The sequence below is a fragment of the Mus caroli genome, chromosome 1 (assembly GCF_900094665.2).
Source record: "Mus caroli chromosome 1, CAROLI_EIJ_v1.1, whole genome shotgun sequence".
Taxonomy (NCBI): Eukaryota; Metazoa; Chordata; class Mammalia; order Rodentia; family Muridae; genus Mus; species Mus caroli.
This window is the reverse complement of record NC_034570.1, coordinates 38,497,926-38,514,997: the sequence shown is the minus strand read 5'-3', so window position 1 is coordinate 38,514,997 and position 17,072 is coordinate 38,497,926. Positions and strand designations below refer to the sequence as shown.

At 37.8% G+C, this 17,072-nt stretch overlaps 1 protein-coding gene across 4 annotated transcripts in view; it reads right to left on the bottom strand.

The window, feature by feature from the left end:
* The window catches only part of Tpp2 (tripeptidyl peptidase 2), a 71,025-nt gene that overhangs the window by 30,526 nt on the left and 23,427 nt on the right, over nucleotides 1-17,072 (bottom strand). For all 4 annotated transcript variants that reach the window (XR_003835974.1, XM_021178932.2, XM_021179004.2 and 1 more), the window contains exons 9-12: nucleotides 14,519-14,646; nucleotides 13,681-13,780; nucleotides 1,983-2,131; nucleotides 865-980 (exon numbers count right to left, since the gene is read on the bottom strand). Coding sequence is in view for 3 of the 4 variants with exons in the window: in XM_021178932.2 (XP_021034591.1) it covers nucleotides 865-980; nucleotides 1,983-2,131; nucleotides 13,681-13,780; nucleotides 14,519-14,646 (493 nt within the window). In the remaining variant the exon portion in view is untranslated. The remainder of the gene's footprint in view (nucleotides 1-864; nucleotides 981-1,982; nucleotides 2,132-13,680; nucleotides 13,781-14,518; nucleotides 14,647-17,072) is intronic.

The following is a 17,072-nucleotide window of genomic DNA, read 5'->3' as shown; positions in this document are numbered from 1 at the left end:
ATCAGAGATGATACACCTAACAATCCTCAAGAGACTGCAGGCCCCAGGGAGTTTAGAGGTCAGGTGGGGTGGAGGGTGGGGGCATCCACGTGGAGACAGGGTGTGGTCACAAGGAGGTGTGGGATGTGAAGCAGTTGAAGGGTAGTAGGGGAGGGGCAGGGAATGGAATATGGAGTGTAAAAAATGAATTACAAAAAAAATTAAATTAAAACCAACAAATTATGCATCAATTAAATTTCAGCTGTAGCAAAGCTAATTTCTATATTCATTTCTCTAAAATAAATCAATAACACAGTTAAGATGGCAAACCAGCTGGGTAGTGGTAGTCCATGCCTTTAATCCCAGCATGTGGGAGACAGGAAGATCTCTATGTTTTGAAGCCAGCCTTGTCTACAGAGCTAGTTCCAGCACAACCAGGGCTACAAAGAAACCTTGTCTCGAAAAACCAACAAAAACAACAACAACAAAAAAAAAACCAAAGGGGGGGGTAAGGTGGGGAGGGAAAGAGAAAGGAAAGGAAAAGTAAATTTGTGCTTTTAAAGAAAATAACATTCTGAAATTTAATTGATGCATAATTTCTACTTGAGACTGCATTCACAGTTATTCTCACATGATCTAAGATCACTCAGTAACTTATGTCTGACTTTTAACACTTTGATTTTCTAATCTCTATACACTCCAAATGTTTCTTTTACTTAAATGCAGTTAAACTCTTTTACCTACAAAGAGCCTTTGTGCCCTTTTTGATTACAGTTCTATAATGGCCACATCTAGAGTTTAGACATGCTGAATCACCATTACAGAGCAGTATTTACAACATTATCTCAATGATTTCTAGTTATTTTAGTACACAGACAACAGTACCTGAATAATTCCATGTCCTTGGGCAAATACTTCTATATTGTCAGCTTTTATTGCAGTATTTTCTAGAGCTCTTCTGACTGAGTGTACAGTATAGTCAACATTATTTGCTTTCAGCCCTAAAAACAAACAAACAAACACCTAAGAAACTAATGTTAATGAACTCACTAGTTGAAACACTCTCCCTTCACCAAGATGTTAACATGTATGCTTTTCTGCTGTCTTCTTTTAACATTCACTTCTAAATGTTTTCTTAAAAATTAGAGTTGATTTAAATTGCTTGCATCACACAAGTACTTTAAGAAAAAAATTCATTGCATGCCAACCTGCAATCACATCAATGCAGGCTATGTAGATATGACATGGATGTACCAAGCAGGCATCTTAGGGTCATTGTAATGGCATTTTCTTTAAAATATCATAGATTCAGCACTATAGTTGGTAACAGCAATTTTCAACTCAATTATATTTTATAATTACCAGTGGAACTTAAACAAATCAAAAACACCTGTCATGTTTCACAGACATATGACCTTGAACTCTTTGGTGAGTTTGAAGGAGTAAAATTGAGTAGACTAGGATCTGTCCTGGAGGTCTGACTCACTGTCAGGTGATTACTGACTGACTGGGGATGGAGGCAGACTACTCCCCAGTACGACTCATCCATACTGGGCAGAGGAGAAAGTCAGAAAAGGAGTGAACTACAAGAGGCAGGTGGGAGGTAAGACTTGAAGAGGACAGGCTTCAGGCAGAAGTCTAAGTTCTAAGTGACCTGGTGACATCCTATTTAATACTGCACACTATTCAACACCTGGTAATGTAGTATTAGTATTTTGAATTTGTTTATAGTCGTCTGCTTTTTGCAATAAATTCTGTATCATCAAAGTACTTTTGATGTTCTATCCAATGATTTCGCTCCAGAACTAAAATATGAAAATCATTAATAGTAGTCAATAGATTTTATTTCCTGAATGATTGAATACACACACACTCAATAGATTAATCATTTTCTACTTTACATCTTATTTTGTGTCCAGGACATTTCTATTCTATACACTCTTACCATGAGAACTTCAGAAAGTATAGCCTACAATAAAGAGAGTAGTATGTAATATCCTTACCTGAAAGTACCAGGGCAATGCCACCACAGGCATTGGGGGAAGACATTGATGTCCCATTCATTAGCTGAGTCCCCCTCAATGTCCAGTTAGGCACAGAAGCAATAGCACCTCCTGGTGCACTGATGCTCACACCGAGAGCTCCATCAGCACTAAACAGAAAAAAGGTGAGGATAGCTGAGCACGAACAATCTTTAAAAGGTCCTAATTGTAGTCCTAAATGATACCATAATTGCAGTTATAAAAGAAAAAAGGAAAAAAGAAGATATTATTATGAGGCAATAATGGAAGGAAAATGACCAAACACTGCTCATTTCTCAACACACTTATTTTTTTCCTTGTAAGTGAAATGTCTGTGTGTAGCTCTCTATGTTTATGTGAGAAAGGCATAGGGGTCAGTTATTTCAATGCTCTAACCCTTAATGAGGGTATTTCTTTCACCTATACCAGAAAAATTTCACTTTGTCTAACAGAAACATAACATTACCTTATTCTGAAGTTTAAAGTTTGAGAGTTTCTCTGTGTAGCCCTGGCTATCATGGAACTCGTTCTGTAGACCAGACTTGCCTTAACCTCACAGAGATCTGACTGTCTCTGCCTCCTGTATATTGGGATTAAAGGCATGCAACACCACCACCACCTGGCACATTAAAGAATTTTAAAATCGTCCTTTGTGTGTGTGTATGTGTGTGTGCAACCTCACACAGAGGAAGAAAAGGAGGGAGATGGGGAGAGAAGAGAAGAGAGACAGAGAAATAGAAAGATATGCTGTTGGGAGCAGGCCATAAACTGGCATCATGGTATATCTGTGTAGGTCAGAAGACAACTTACAGGATTTGGCTCTCTCCATTACTGGGACCTAGGTATTAAATTCCAATGGTCTGTACTGGCAGTGAACACCTTTAATCAGTTATCTTATCAGCTGTAAGATCACAATAGCACCCAGCACAGCTCTCTTCTCTGTCTCATGGAAAGATACAAGGACATGCTATTTCCCCACAGAGATTGTTGGATTTCCTATCATGATTCTTACCCAAAGTGAATGATGCTTGTTATATTTTTAAAAACTCCTAGCTAAGAACACTAGGGTGATTTGACGTCAGTTCCCTAGAAAGTGGAATGCACTCCACCGCTGCTGCACAAATGGGTGGGTGGCAGTGCTTTCAGAATCTCTCTGAAATAGGATTAGGCTAGGTGCAGTTAGTCTGCAAACTCATTCACTTATTGAAAGACAACAGTGTTTGGATAATATAAATAACATTATGTTCTTCACAATGTCATCCATAAATTTATATACAAGATATGAAGATTTAGGGACAATTTTCACATTCTTGCTCACAATATCTGCAGTATCCATCAACCAACAGTCACAATGAGGACTAGGTATCTAGCAACTAGAAGAAAGTAATTACAAAGAGTTAAAAATGTAATGATTTCCTATTGGTTTTTTAACTAATTTCTGACTATCTTGTAAAGTAGCTAATCATAAAGTGACTTTAATTGTTGAAATTGCTAATCGAAAAATGAGTTTAAGTAAGAACCAACAAATGTTTAAAATTTGGAAAAATGTTTTCTGTGGTTACTTTTAACTGTCAACTTGACAGTCTAGAATCATTTGGCTAAAGTTGTAACAAGTAACTGTCTAGATTGGGTTGGACTGTGGGAATGCTTGTAGGTGACTAATAGAAGACCCAGCCTAAAGGTGGATGGCACCATTTCCTGTGGCAGTGCCCTGGAATGAAAATAGTGAACAGAGCTACAAAGAAACATGTATTCTTCTCTGTTCTCCCAAGCTTCTGAACCCATAACTTCCCTGGTCTAATGGACCTTACTTGGAACTGTGAGCTAAAATAAACCCTTTCTCTGCAAGGTGGCTTTTGTCAGGGTCTTTTATCCATCAACAGAAAAGGAAATAAAGAAATCAGTACTGAGAAATGGTGACAATGTTGTGGTAACCTCATCACATGGCTTTTAAGCATTTGGAATTGAGTAATATGTAAGATTTTAGAAATTTAAGCTAGAAAACCACTGAATACTTTGGGGAAAGCTTAGTGGAATCGTCCTGTGGGGATTTGGAAGATAAAAGTGCTGTGGAAGATAAAATGTAGACTATGGAGGCCTGGCTCATGAGTTTTCAGATGGAAACAAATATTGTACCAAGAACTAGAATGATGTCATTTTTATGATTTTATTTTTATTTTTTTGTTTTTTTCAAGACGGGGTTTCTCTNTATAGCCCTGGCTGTCCTGGAACTCACTTTGTAGACCAGGCTGGCCTCGAACTCAGAAATCTGCCTGCCTCTGCCTCCCAAGTGCTGGGATTAAAGGCGTGCACCACCACCGCCCGGCATTTTTATGGTATTTTGACCAAGAACAATTCTGGAATATTTGTTCTGTGAAGCATGACTGGGGTAAGTTCAAAGCCTGCTTTGATTGCATAGGAAATTTCAAGACAGAATAATATTCAGGCTGGTGCTAACACAGCAACTGTAATTCATAGAAATTAGCATCTTTAAAATGAAACCTAGTATACTGGGACAAAAGGAAAGATGCTCTGAGGGCAACATCACACTCCTCAAAGGCTCTATTATAGTGGTATGAATTAAGCCTAAGATAAGAAGCAGTTTGGGGTTCCTTAAAACAAAAAACAAAAACCCTGCAAGTTCCAGAGCCCTATGTGGTCTCCACATCTACCAGCACTCTTGGCAGGGCAGATCGTTGTGCTTGTTCCCAGACCCCACAGATCTGCCTGTCTCCTAAGAGAACTGCTCTAATCAGAGACACACAGCTCAACTTGCCTCTAAAACGGCCTGCTTCAATTTGAGACATCCATGCCAGTTAACACCAGAGACAACCAGATGCCAAAGGCAAGCTCAAGAATGTAATCAACAGAAGCCAATACAATACAATTTGGCAGCACCAGAACCTAGCTCTTGTACCCCAGCAAGTCCTGGATACCCTAATACACATGAAGAGCAAGATTCTGACCTTAAATCCCATCTCATAAAGAAAGATGGTAGAGGCTTTTAAGGAGGATATAAATAATTCCTTAAAAGAAAAACAGGAAAAGATGTAAAAGCCCTTAAGGAGGAAACAAATCCCTTAATTAAACACAGGAAATACAACCAAAACAAAATGGTACAAGACCTAAAAATGGAAATAGAAACAATAAAGAAATCACAAACGCAGGCAACCCTGGAGCTGGAAAACCTAGGAAAAGCAATGCAAACTATAGCAAAAGCATCACGAACTAACAGAATACAAGAGATGGAAGAGAGCATCACAGGTATATCAGATACCACAGAAGATATTGACACATCGGTCAAAAAATTGCCAAGTTCCTAGTGCAGATACATCCAGGAAATTTGGGACACTGAGAAGACCAAACCTAAAAATAACAGGAATAGAAGAGGGAGGGGATTCCCACTTCAAAGGGCCAGAAAACATCTTCAACAAAATCATAGAAGAAAACTTCCCTAACCTAAAGAAAGAGATGGGCATAAACTGTATAAGAAGCCTTCAGAACACCAAATAGATTGGATCAGAAAAGAAGAAAATCCTCTCACCACATAATAATCAAAACACTAAATGTACAGAACAAAGAAAGATTATCAAAAGCTGTAAGGGAGAAAGGCCAAGTTACACACAAAGGCAGACCTATCAGAATTATACCTGACTTCTCAACAAAGACTCTAAAACCAAGAAGATCCTGGACAGATGGTCTTGTAGACCCTAAGAGACCACAGGATACTATGCCCTGCAAAACTCTCAATCACCATAGATGGAGAAACCAAGAACTCCATAACAAAACTAAATTTAAACAATATCTTTTTATAAGTCCAGCCCTACAGAGGATACTAGAAGGAAGTATTCCAACACAAGAAGGGTAACAACACCTATGAAAGCATACAAAATTAGCTATCTCACCACAAACCCAAAAGAAAAGGAACACACACACACAGACTACCACCTCCAACAACAAAATATTAGGAACTAAGAATCATTGGTCATTAATATGTCTCAAGATCAATGAACTCAATTTCCCAATAAAACGACACAGGCTAACAGACAGACTACATATATAAACAGGATCCATCATTCTGCTGCATACAAGAAACACACCTCAGCAACAAAGATAGTCACTACCTCAGAGTAAAGGGTTGGACAAAAGTTTCCAATGCAAATGGTCTCAAGAAAGAAGCTGGGGTAGCCATTCTAATAGCCAAAAAAATAGCCTTTCAACCAAAAGTCAACAAAAGAGATGGGGAAGGACACTTCATACTCATCAAAGGAAAAAAACCACCACAATGAAGACTCAATTCTGAACATCTATACCCCAAATGCAAAGGTACCAACATTTGTAAAAGAAACTTTACTAGAGCTCAAAACACACATTGAATGAACCCCACGCAATAGTTGAGAGACTTCAACATCTGTCTCTTACTAATGGGTAGGTCATCGAAACAGAAACGAAACAGAGATGCAATGAAACTAACATGTTATGAGCCAAGTTGATTTAACAGATATCTACAGAACATTTAACCCAAAACCAAAAGAAGATACCTTCTTCTCAGCACCTTGCCCAATCTTTTCCAAAACTGACATATAATCGGACACAAAGCAAACCTCAACAGATACAGGAAGNCTGAAATAATCCCTTGAATCCTANCAGATCACNATGGACTAAGGCTGGACTTCAATAAAAACAGAAACAACAGAGAGCCCATAAACTCTCTAGTCAATGAAAACTTGGTCAGGGAAGAAATAAAGAAAGAAATTAAAGACTTTCTAGACTTTAATGAAAATGAAGGCACAACATACCCAACGTATGGGTCACAATGCAAGCAGTCTTAAGAGGGGAAAAAAAATCTATCTTACCACTCAGTGCCTTCATAAAGAAATTAAATCCCATTCTAGCAACTTAGCAGCACACCTGAAAGCTCTAGAACAAAAAGAAGCAAAACCCCCCAATAGCTAAACTCAGGGCTAAAATCAGCCAATTATAAAGAAAGAAAACAATATAAGAATCAACAAAATCAAGAAAAATTCAACAAGATAGTATAAACCCTTAAACAAACCAAAAGGCAGAGAGGCAGTATCTAATTTAACAAAATCAGAAATGTATAAAGAAAATGTGGTACATTCACACAATGGAGTATTTAGTTACTAAAAACAAGGGAATCATTAATTTTGCAGGGAAATAGATAGAACTAGAAAATATCATCCTGAGTGAGTAGACCCAGACCCAAAAGAATATACGTGAGGATGCTTCAATCCCACTTCAAGAAGGAACAAAAAGATGAGGGGAAGCACAGAGAGGAAGCGAGCTGGGTGGAAGAGTTGGGATGCAGGGAAAAATATGGGCAGTATCAAGTATATGGGGAGACAGGAGATAAGCCCAGAAGGGCCAAGTTTATGAATGAAAATATGCAGCTGCCAAGGGTGGGGTGAACCCCTATAATGTTCCAAAGACCTGGGACGGAGGATTTTTCCAGGACTCAATGTGGGTGATCTTAGCCGAAATGACCAACAGTGGGGAGATGAAACCTGAAGAGACTACCTCTCATAGATAGTGCCCCTAGTGGAGAAATGGGGACACCAAGAACCTTTAAAATCTTTGACTGAAAAATGTTCCTGTCTAAAAGAATGCAAGGGCAAAAATGGAGCAGAGCCTGAAGGAATGGCTAACCAGTGACTTCATCTTGGGATCCATTCCACGGGAGGTCACCAAATCCTGATACAATTCCTGATGCTATATTGTGCTTGCAGACAGGAGCCTCTGGATCTGAGAGGATCTACCAGCAGCTACTGAGACAGATGTAGAAACTCATAGCCAAGCATTGGATTGAAGTCAGGGACTCCCATGGAAGAGTTAGGGAAAAGACTGAAGGAATTGAACGGAATGGCAACCCCATAGAAAGACCAACAGTGTCCCCTAACTTGAACCCTTGGGAGCTCCTAGAGACAAAGCCACCAGCCAAAGAACATATATGGGCTGGACCAAGACTCCTGGCACATATGTACTAGAGGACTGCCTTGCCTGGCCGAAGTGGGAGAGAATTTGCCTAATCTTGTAAAGTCTTGATGCATCAGGGAAGGGGGATGCCTGGTGTTGGGCACTCTCTCAGAGGCCAAGGGGAGGAGAGATAGGGGTATTGTGAGAGGGGACTGAGAGGGATATATAGGATGTAAATAATGAATAATGATGATGATGATGATAATAATAATAATAATAATCAAGAACAACAACAAGAAACCCACTGCATGAGAAATGTTCCTCTAGAGTTAGCGCACAGAGGCTAATATAGTTGTAGTCCAAAGCATGGGCCACCTCTTTAGAGTACAGCAGAAAATGGCAGTGTAATAAATATTGTGCAGGTGGTTTTAAAGATAATTTTTAAAAAATGCCAAGAATGAGGGAGTCATGGAGAATAACTGACACCAGACACTGTGGTAGGGGTACAATTCCTGCAAAAAGGCTCCCATATGCCACTGTTTGAGATTTCAGTTGCAATAGAGAACACAAGAAATCAAAATCAGATCTATATATCCGATGTTTAATGCTGAGGGAGAGGTAGGACAGTTTTTCAGAGAGCACTATCAAACATGTTTTTCGCAGTAATCATTAGCCCACATCTTTTACTTTATACCTTGATAATTTAACCAAATATGTGCTAAGGTATTTCTTGTTATATACCAGATAAAGACAAACTCAATTCTTAGATCAATTAGTTTATTGTAGATTGTACTAAAATAATTCTTTGTGCATTAGTTTTGGTTTTGGTGCTAGAGGTCAAATCTCAGTCCTTACATATGCTAAGCATATATTCTATCAGTGCACTATACCCCAATCATCTGAAGAAACTCCTTAAATTTTCTACAGCAAGTGACACTTGCAAAGATTGGTTTAAATAAGTCCATAATACTTTGTTTTTATTTTAAACATAATTTCATTTTAAATTGCAACATAAAACTTGTAATTTAGAAATCAGATTCAGAAGTAATTTAATAACTTTTTTATTAACTGAACATAAACTTTTTGTATTAACTGAACATACAACCTTTGTGAACTTAGGATTTTTTTTTTGAAAAATTTAAAGAATTTTATTATTTGTGTGGTGTGTATGTGTGTGTGTGTGTAAAACTGTCTGTCTGGAGGGCAGAAGGATTATGTTCTCTGGTGAGTTGCAGCCAGTTGTGAGCTGCCTGACATAGGTGTGGGAAACTGAACACAGATCTTCTGTAAGGGTTCTTCTTACTATGTATTCTGAGATACTCAGACATCTCTTCAGTTCATACTTTGGATTCTCAATCTATACCTATTGTTACTGACACCATATGGATGGAGAAGGGCAGCCTATGATGATGGTACAACACAAACTTTCCTGATACTTAAGAAATTAGATTAGTATAGTAAATTAGTTCTACACAAAAACCTACTTATCTTTGACTCCATGCACTGTTGCATATAGAACTTCTTCCTGTATCTTAACATTTAATCCATCCTTCAAGACCATGACCACCTCCTCTAGAACCAGTTTAAGCAAATCATCTTACTCCTATTGTTCCACCATCTGACAATGTCAGTTGCTAAATCAAAATCAAAATTCTTCTAAATCTTCTCTAAAGAAATAAAGACATGAATTAAAATGGACATTATTTTTTATCAGGTGCCAATACTCACTGATGTCCTAATGAGGTATTATTAAAAATTAAGACTTATATAATCTCTTAATTAAAAAAAACCGTTCTGAGGCACACAGGAATTCTGCCTGACAAGTGGCAAGAGTTCCTTCCCCTCTGGGCCAGCGCCCTAAGAAGCCAGTCCCACAACACCCAGAGGAAGATCCACTCCCAGGAACTCTAACACACCCAGGATCATAGGATCAGAGGTGAGAAGGACACATCTGTCCCAACACCAGAAGTAACTGGGACCAGCAGGACCCATGCACGCACAACTCTGCCCGACCAGTGGAACTGGTTTCTTCAGGTCTGGGCTGGTGCCCTGAGCACACCTTGGGTATGAACTCTGCAGCCAGTCCTACAAGTGCCAGAAGATGCTCCCAGGCACTCTAACACACACACAGGACCACAGGATAACAAGATCCTAGGAGCTTGGTCACACCAGGATCTCAGGGTCCCAGATGCAGCTTGATGCCCAGGAGCTCTGACACACCAAGGATCTCAGGATCACAGGATCACAGAATCACAGAATCATATGATCCCAGTGACAACTGAACTAAGAGGAGTTCTGACACAACCAGGATCACAAGAAGGACAGGTTCCAGACAGGTATAGCAAGGGCAGGTAGCATGAGAGATAATCAGATGGTGGGAGGCAAGCATAAGAATATAAGCAACTGAAACCAACCATCAGAACACACTTCTCCCAACACAGCAAGTCCTGGATACACCATCACACCAGAAAAGCAAGATTCGGATCTAAAATCACTTCTCGAAATGATGATACAAAACTTTAAGGACATAAATAATTCCCTTAAGGAAATACAGAAGAACACAGGTAAACAGCTAGAAGCCCTTAAAGAGGAAACACAAAAACCCCTTGAAGGATTAGAGGAAAACACAATTAAATAGGTGCAGGAAACAAAACCATCAAAGATCTAAGAGTGGAAATAGAAACAATAAACAAATCACAAAGGGAGACAACCCTGGAGTTAGAAAACCTAGGAAAAGAGATCAGGATTCATAGACACAAACATCACCAACAGAATAAAAGAGATAAAAGAGAGAATTTCAGGGGCAGAAGATAACATAGAAAACACTGACAAGAGTTCTTTGTCAAAGAAAATCCAAAATGCAAAAAGCTCCTAACCCAAAACATCCAGGAAATCCAGGATATAATGAGAAGACCAATAGGTATAAAAATAAATATTAAAGGTATATTCTATACCTATTAAAGGTAATAGGTATAGAAGAGAGTGAAAATTCCCAACTTAAGGGCTGGAGAGATGGTTCAGCGGTTAAGAGCACTGACTGCTCTTCCAGAAGTCCTGAGTTCAATTCCCAGCAACCACTTGGTGGCACACAACCATCTATAATGAGATCAGATGTCCTCTTCTGGTGTGTCTGAAGGCAGCTACAGTGTACTTATATATAATAAATAAATAAATCTTTAAAAAAAGAAAAGAAAATTCCCAACTTAAAGAGCCTGTAAATATCTTCAACAAAATTATAGAAGAAAACTTCCCTAACCTAAATAGATGCCCATGAACACATAAGAAGGCCTACAGAACTCTAAATCAACTGGACCAGAAAAGATATTCCTCTCAACACATAATAATCAAAACACCAAATGCATTAAACAAAGAAAGAATATTAAAAGCAGTAAAGGAAAAAGGTCAAGTGACATATAAAGGCATACCTATCAGCATTATACCAGACTTCTCACCAGAGACTACTAAAGCCAGAAGATCCTGGGCAGATGTCATACAGACCCTAAGAGAATAGAAATGCCAGCCCAGGCTACTATACCCAGTAAAACTCTCAATTACCATAAATGGAGAAACCAAAGTATTCCATGACAAAACCAAATTTACACAATATCTTTTCATAAATCCACCATACAAAAGTTAGTAGATGGAAAACACCAACACAAAGAGGGAAACTACACCCTAGAAAAAAGCAAAAAAGTAATCTTTCAAGAAACTCAAAAGAAGATAGCCACATAAACCTATTTCCACCTCTAACAACAAAAATTACAGGAAGTAACAATCACTTTTTCTTAATATCTCCTAATATCAATGGACTCAATTCTCCAATAAAAAGACATGGATTGACAGACTGGATACATAAACAGGACCCAGCATTTTGCTGCATACTGGAAATGCACCTCAATGACAAAGACAGATACTACTTCAGAGTAAAAGGATGGAAAACAATTTTCCAAGCAAATGGTCCCAAGAAACAAGCTGGAGTAGCCATTCTAATATTGAATGAAATCAAAATTCAACCGAAAGTCACCAAAATGCAAAGGAAGAACACTTCATACTAGTCAAAGGAAAAATCTACCAAGATGAACTCTAAATTCTGAACATCTATGCTCCAAATGTAAAGGCACCCACATTCATAAAAGAAACTACCAAAGCTCAAAGCACATATTGTACCCAATACAATAATAATGGGAGACTTCAACACCCCACTCTCAGCAATGGACAGATCATGGAACCAGAAACTAAACAGAGACATAGTGAAACTAACAGAATTTATGAACCATCTAGCAGATATTTGTAGAACATTTCATCCTAAAACCAAAGAATATACCTTCTTCTCAGCACCTCATGGTACCTTCTCCAAAACTGACCATATATAATCAGTCTCAAAACATGCTGCAACAGATATAAGAAGATTGAAATAATCCCATGTACCCTATCAGATCACCACAGACTAAGACTGGTCTTAAATACCAACAAAAACAATGGAAAGCACACATACACATGAAAACTGAAATATGCTCTACTCAATGATAACTTGGTCAAGGAAGAAATAAAGAAAGAAATTAAATACTTTCTAGAATTTAAAGAAAATGAAGGCACAACATACCCAGACTTACAGGAAACAATGAAAGCAATGGTAAGAGGAAAACTCATAGCTCTGAGTGCCTCCAAAAAGAAACTGGAGAGAGCACACACTAGCAGCTTGACAGCACACCTGAAAGCTCTAGAACAAAAAGAAGCAAATACACACAAGAGGTGTAGACGGCAGGAAATAATCAAAAGCAGGGCTGAAATAAACCAAGTAGAAACAAAATGAGTCAACCAAACCAGGAGCTGGTTCTTTGAGAAAAATCAACAAGATAGATATACCCTTAGCCAGACTTACCAGAAGGCACAGATATAGTATCCAAATTAATAAAATCAGAAATGAAAATGGAGACATAGCAACAAAATATATCTTAAAATAATTATTCTGTATGAAAATATTAAAATCATGTTCTATAAATATTAAAAAACAATTTGTAAAATGTGTTTAAATTTCCTTTCAAAAATGTTGTCACCGTTTCATACTAGGGATGTAAGTAATTTACTGTTACAGTATTAGAATATTTGACTTTGATTATATATTGATGTTTTTCAGCCTTTGATTATATATTAATTTTTATTAGTTTGTTGTATAGTCACTTATGTTTTCATGAAATCAAAATCAATTTAAACTATATTTGATGACTGTTATCTTCCTTTGTTCTCTCCAATCTCTCCACTCTAAACTCTGGACAGATATTGATCTGCCTTTAGTTGTTATGGTATTGACTTTCTTATAATCAAAATTGGAATCAAAACACTCATGTGAATTCCTTTGATTATTTTCTTTTGTGTATTGTAATTCACTTACACTATATCCAGGGTGTTAAGTATGATGCTCTTTCATTAAATATATTGAGTTTTATGAAAAAAAAAAAGTTTCTCATATAATACAGATGATGTTAGAGAACCAAAACTTGTCAATCAGAATTTGCTTACTTATAGATCTCACCCAAAATGCTCAAAGTAGTTTATAACTTGGAAATGAGCATAGGATCTGTTGCTATGATCCGTTACAAAAGCACAACATTTGTTTCACAAAATTTTAAATATCAAATCTGCTCAAAACAAGGCTATCAATATTTATAATCTATAAGCCCCCCCTCCCAACAGTACAAAGTTTAATCAAATACATGTATTACTCCCAATGATTACTTATACTTACCTTGGGCCTCTAGAAGACCATGTATATTGATTTGCAGGCAGTTTCTCTCTCAGTGAATACTCTGCAACCATCATATCAGGGGAAACATAAGCTCCAACACCTATAAGGATGGATTTTGCCATTAACAAAGGGGAACACAATTCATCTCAAGCATCCTAATTTTTTTTCCAGTGAAATACATTATGCTTAACATGAACATTAGCACACTCTCTTATAAATGTTAAGGGAAAACATTTAATACAGAAACAAAGTAAGTTTACGTTATACTATGCACACTGCTTTTGGGCACATAACTTCCAGGATTATTATGTGCATTAAAAAAAAACCTGCCAAATTGTGTGCACATTAAACCACTTTCCCTAAATTACAATAAATTCCAGATAACACAGTTCCTCAGACTTTCCTAGGAACACATTTAAGGTATATGTGAAATTACGATAAATTCCAGATAACACAGTTCCTCAGACTTTCCTAGGAACACATTTAAGGTATATGTGAAGGTATGTGCAACCCATAGCTCACAGGACATATGCAGCCCACAAAACTGTAAGCTTACTTAAAACATTATGAAGGTTTGTTTATGTAACTTGACTCTATACGTGAAAACTTCCTGTCACAATGTAAAGTGACTGAAAAGACCTGAGCCTTCAGTGTTTTATATAAAGGATAGGATATAATACTTGATTAAACAGTGGTTTATTCTTTAATTTATATATTTTTAGATATGGGGTCTCTCTAGAATCATGGGCTAACATCAAATGTGTGCGTTTCCTCCTTTAGTCTCTTGTTTTGCTTTTATTTAAACAAACCTATTTCTGAAGTTGTAAAGCTTACTAACCTATCACACTGGATGTAGTTCCTCCTGGACAACCCACTGTAGAAAGGCATGGACCATTATTTCCAGCACTTGAAACATAAATTGTATTATGTTTCCATACTGCTTCATTAATTACTTCACAAATTCTCCTGAAAAAGAAAGAATTACTTTGAGCAAATTCAACTTCCATATTTAATTTATAACCAAACAAATCACATTGATTCCAAGCTGTGTAACTGACAGTAGCTTTAAATGAGGAGAGGAGATGTGTATCAGGTACATTCAGTTATGTGATTAACTATACATGGACAGGTAGGCTCCTAGTAAGACACAATGCTATTACAACTGATATATCCTAGTTGAGTTTCATGGAATTGTAAAATCAGGTTAAATGCAAGAAAAACACAAGATATAGCCTGGGTGATGGTGCACACCTTTAGTTTCAGCCCGCCAGAGGCAGTAAGAAAAGTAGCTTTATGAATTCGAGTTCAATAGATTTACATAGAGATGTCCAGGCCAGCCAAGGGTAAATAGTGGGACCCTGTCTCAAAAGAAGAAAGCAAACAAACAATACCCAATGTGGAAAACAGACAAACAAAGCCTCAAACCTACAGAGCATTAAAATATTAAAAGGGGCTGTAAAGTGGTAACATTGAGCGAAAAATGAAAACCAAACAAAAAACAACAAAACAATGAAATGACTTCTGCATACATTTTGACTAGGGATTAATTGATTAAAAAAGCTAGCTACTATCGTCATTGACAAAGTTCTATGAGGGATGGGATGGGGAGAAACTAATAGAAAACCTAAGAAATTAAAAATCAAAGAAATCGCTGGGCGGTGGTGGCACATGCCTTTAATCCCAGCACTCGGGAGGCAGAGGCAGGCGGATTTCTGAGTTTGAGGCCAGCCTGGTCTACAGAGTGAGTTCCAGGACAACCAGGGCTACAGAGAAACCCTATCTCAAAAAACCAAAAAAAAAAAAAAAAATAAAAAAAAATAAAAAATCAAAGAAATCTAGTTAAAGATTGACAACAAACAAGAAAGTTTACTGGCATTAGATAAGGGACATGCTGTTAAGATTAATGAAGAAATTGGAGATTATAAATTACCCAGCTCCAAATAGTTTTGCAAAATCCAATGTGTGATGTCTAACAAGAGTTCCAAGTTCAGTTACCAACACACACACAACATTGTGGCTAACAACTGCCTGTGATTCCAGTTCCCGGGGATCTACTGCCCTCTTCTGACCTCCATAGATGTTATGCACAAGTGAAACACACACACACACACACACACAACACGAGAGAGAGAGAGAGAGAGAGAGAGAGAGAGAGAGAGAGACAGAGACAGAGACAGAGACAGAGAATAAGTGTAAGTGACAAAGGAGAAAAGATCACTCAGGTGAAAAAGTTAATGAGATGACAAGGTAAAAGAGTGCAGTATAGAAAGAAATGGTGAAAACTGGCAGCATACATATTGCAAGGGCAATATAAAAAAATACTTCACAAGAAACCCAATTACCTGCAAAAACAAGTGAACCACTTGGTAACAATAAACAGCATCGAGGTTGTTAGAGCTCTCCTTTTGATAGGACCTTAAATACAGCTTCACATACTTTGGTGCCGTGAGTTATAGATACATTGATCACTAAGAAAATGATCTAACTATTTCAGATACATAAAATATAAAGGAAAGGAGCTTCGGTATATCAAGTTAAGGCCAACACTGTACTTAGAAGAAAGGATATAGATGACATATGCAAGAGTTTCCTCTGAGGTTGAAATGTTTCATCCTGAAGTGAAGCTCCTCCTTAAGCAGGAAGGTAAACAACTCAAAAAGGCTTCCTTCAGGAAGCCAGTAAACCTGAATAAATTTACTAGGCCCCTCCCTGACAGAGTAAGCAAAGAAAGCTGGGAGTCCCTCTCAGAGGAATGAAGCTAAACAGCTATGAAGATGCTCAGAAAAGCTAGACTGCAAAGTACACTCAGACCAGAACAGCTATGCGTAGGATAAGCAGAAACCAGCCAATGAGCCTGGAAGAGATTTCCCAACCTGTTGAGCTGCTTGCAGGCTACTGTGAATGCTCTAAATTCCCAGATATTTTAAGTTGTCACTCATGCTAGAGTGGGCTTTGGTGATGCAGCTGTCTTTGAGTATTTCTGCTCCTGTAAATACCCTCTCACCCATACTCCTGTAAATAACCCCAATTAAACTCACTGGTCCACCAAGGTGGACTCTGATGGTGTCTGAATTTTGGTCTTATGTGTACCATCTTCCTAGGAAACCTTTGTCACAAAATAAAATTACATGAAAGGAGGGGATGCAGGACAGAAAGTAGCACAGACTGAGGAGCTTAAGTGGAGCCAGTATGTGTAACAACAGAAAGGTTTATAGGTAAGTGATAAAGGAAATAACAAGGAGCACATCTGGGCATTTGTCAGGTAAGTAAAGTACCACTGAGAAATCCCAGGATCTCTGTGAATGAGCTATTTTGGTGATGGATGGCCCAACAAATCCAAACTGTCTGGAAAGGAAGGAAAATGTAGAATCAATGACCAATGCCAGAGTGCC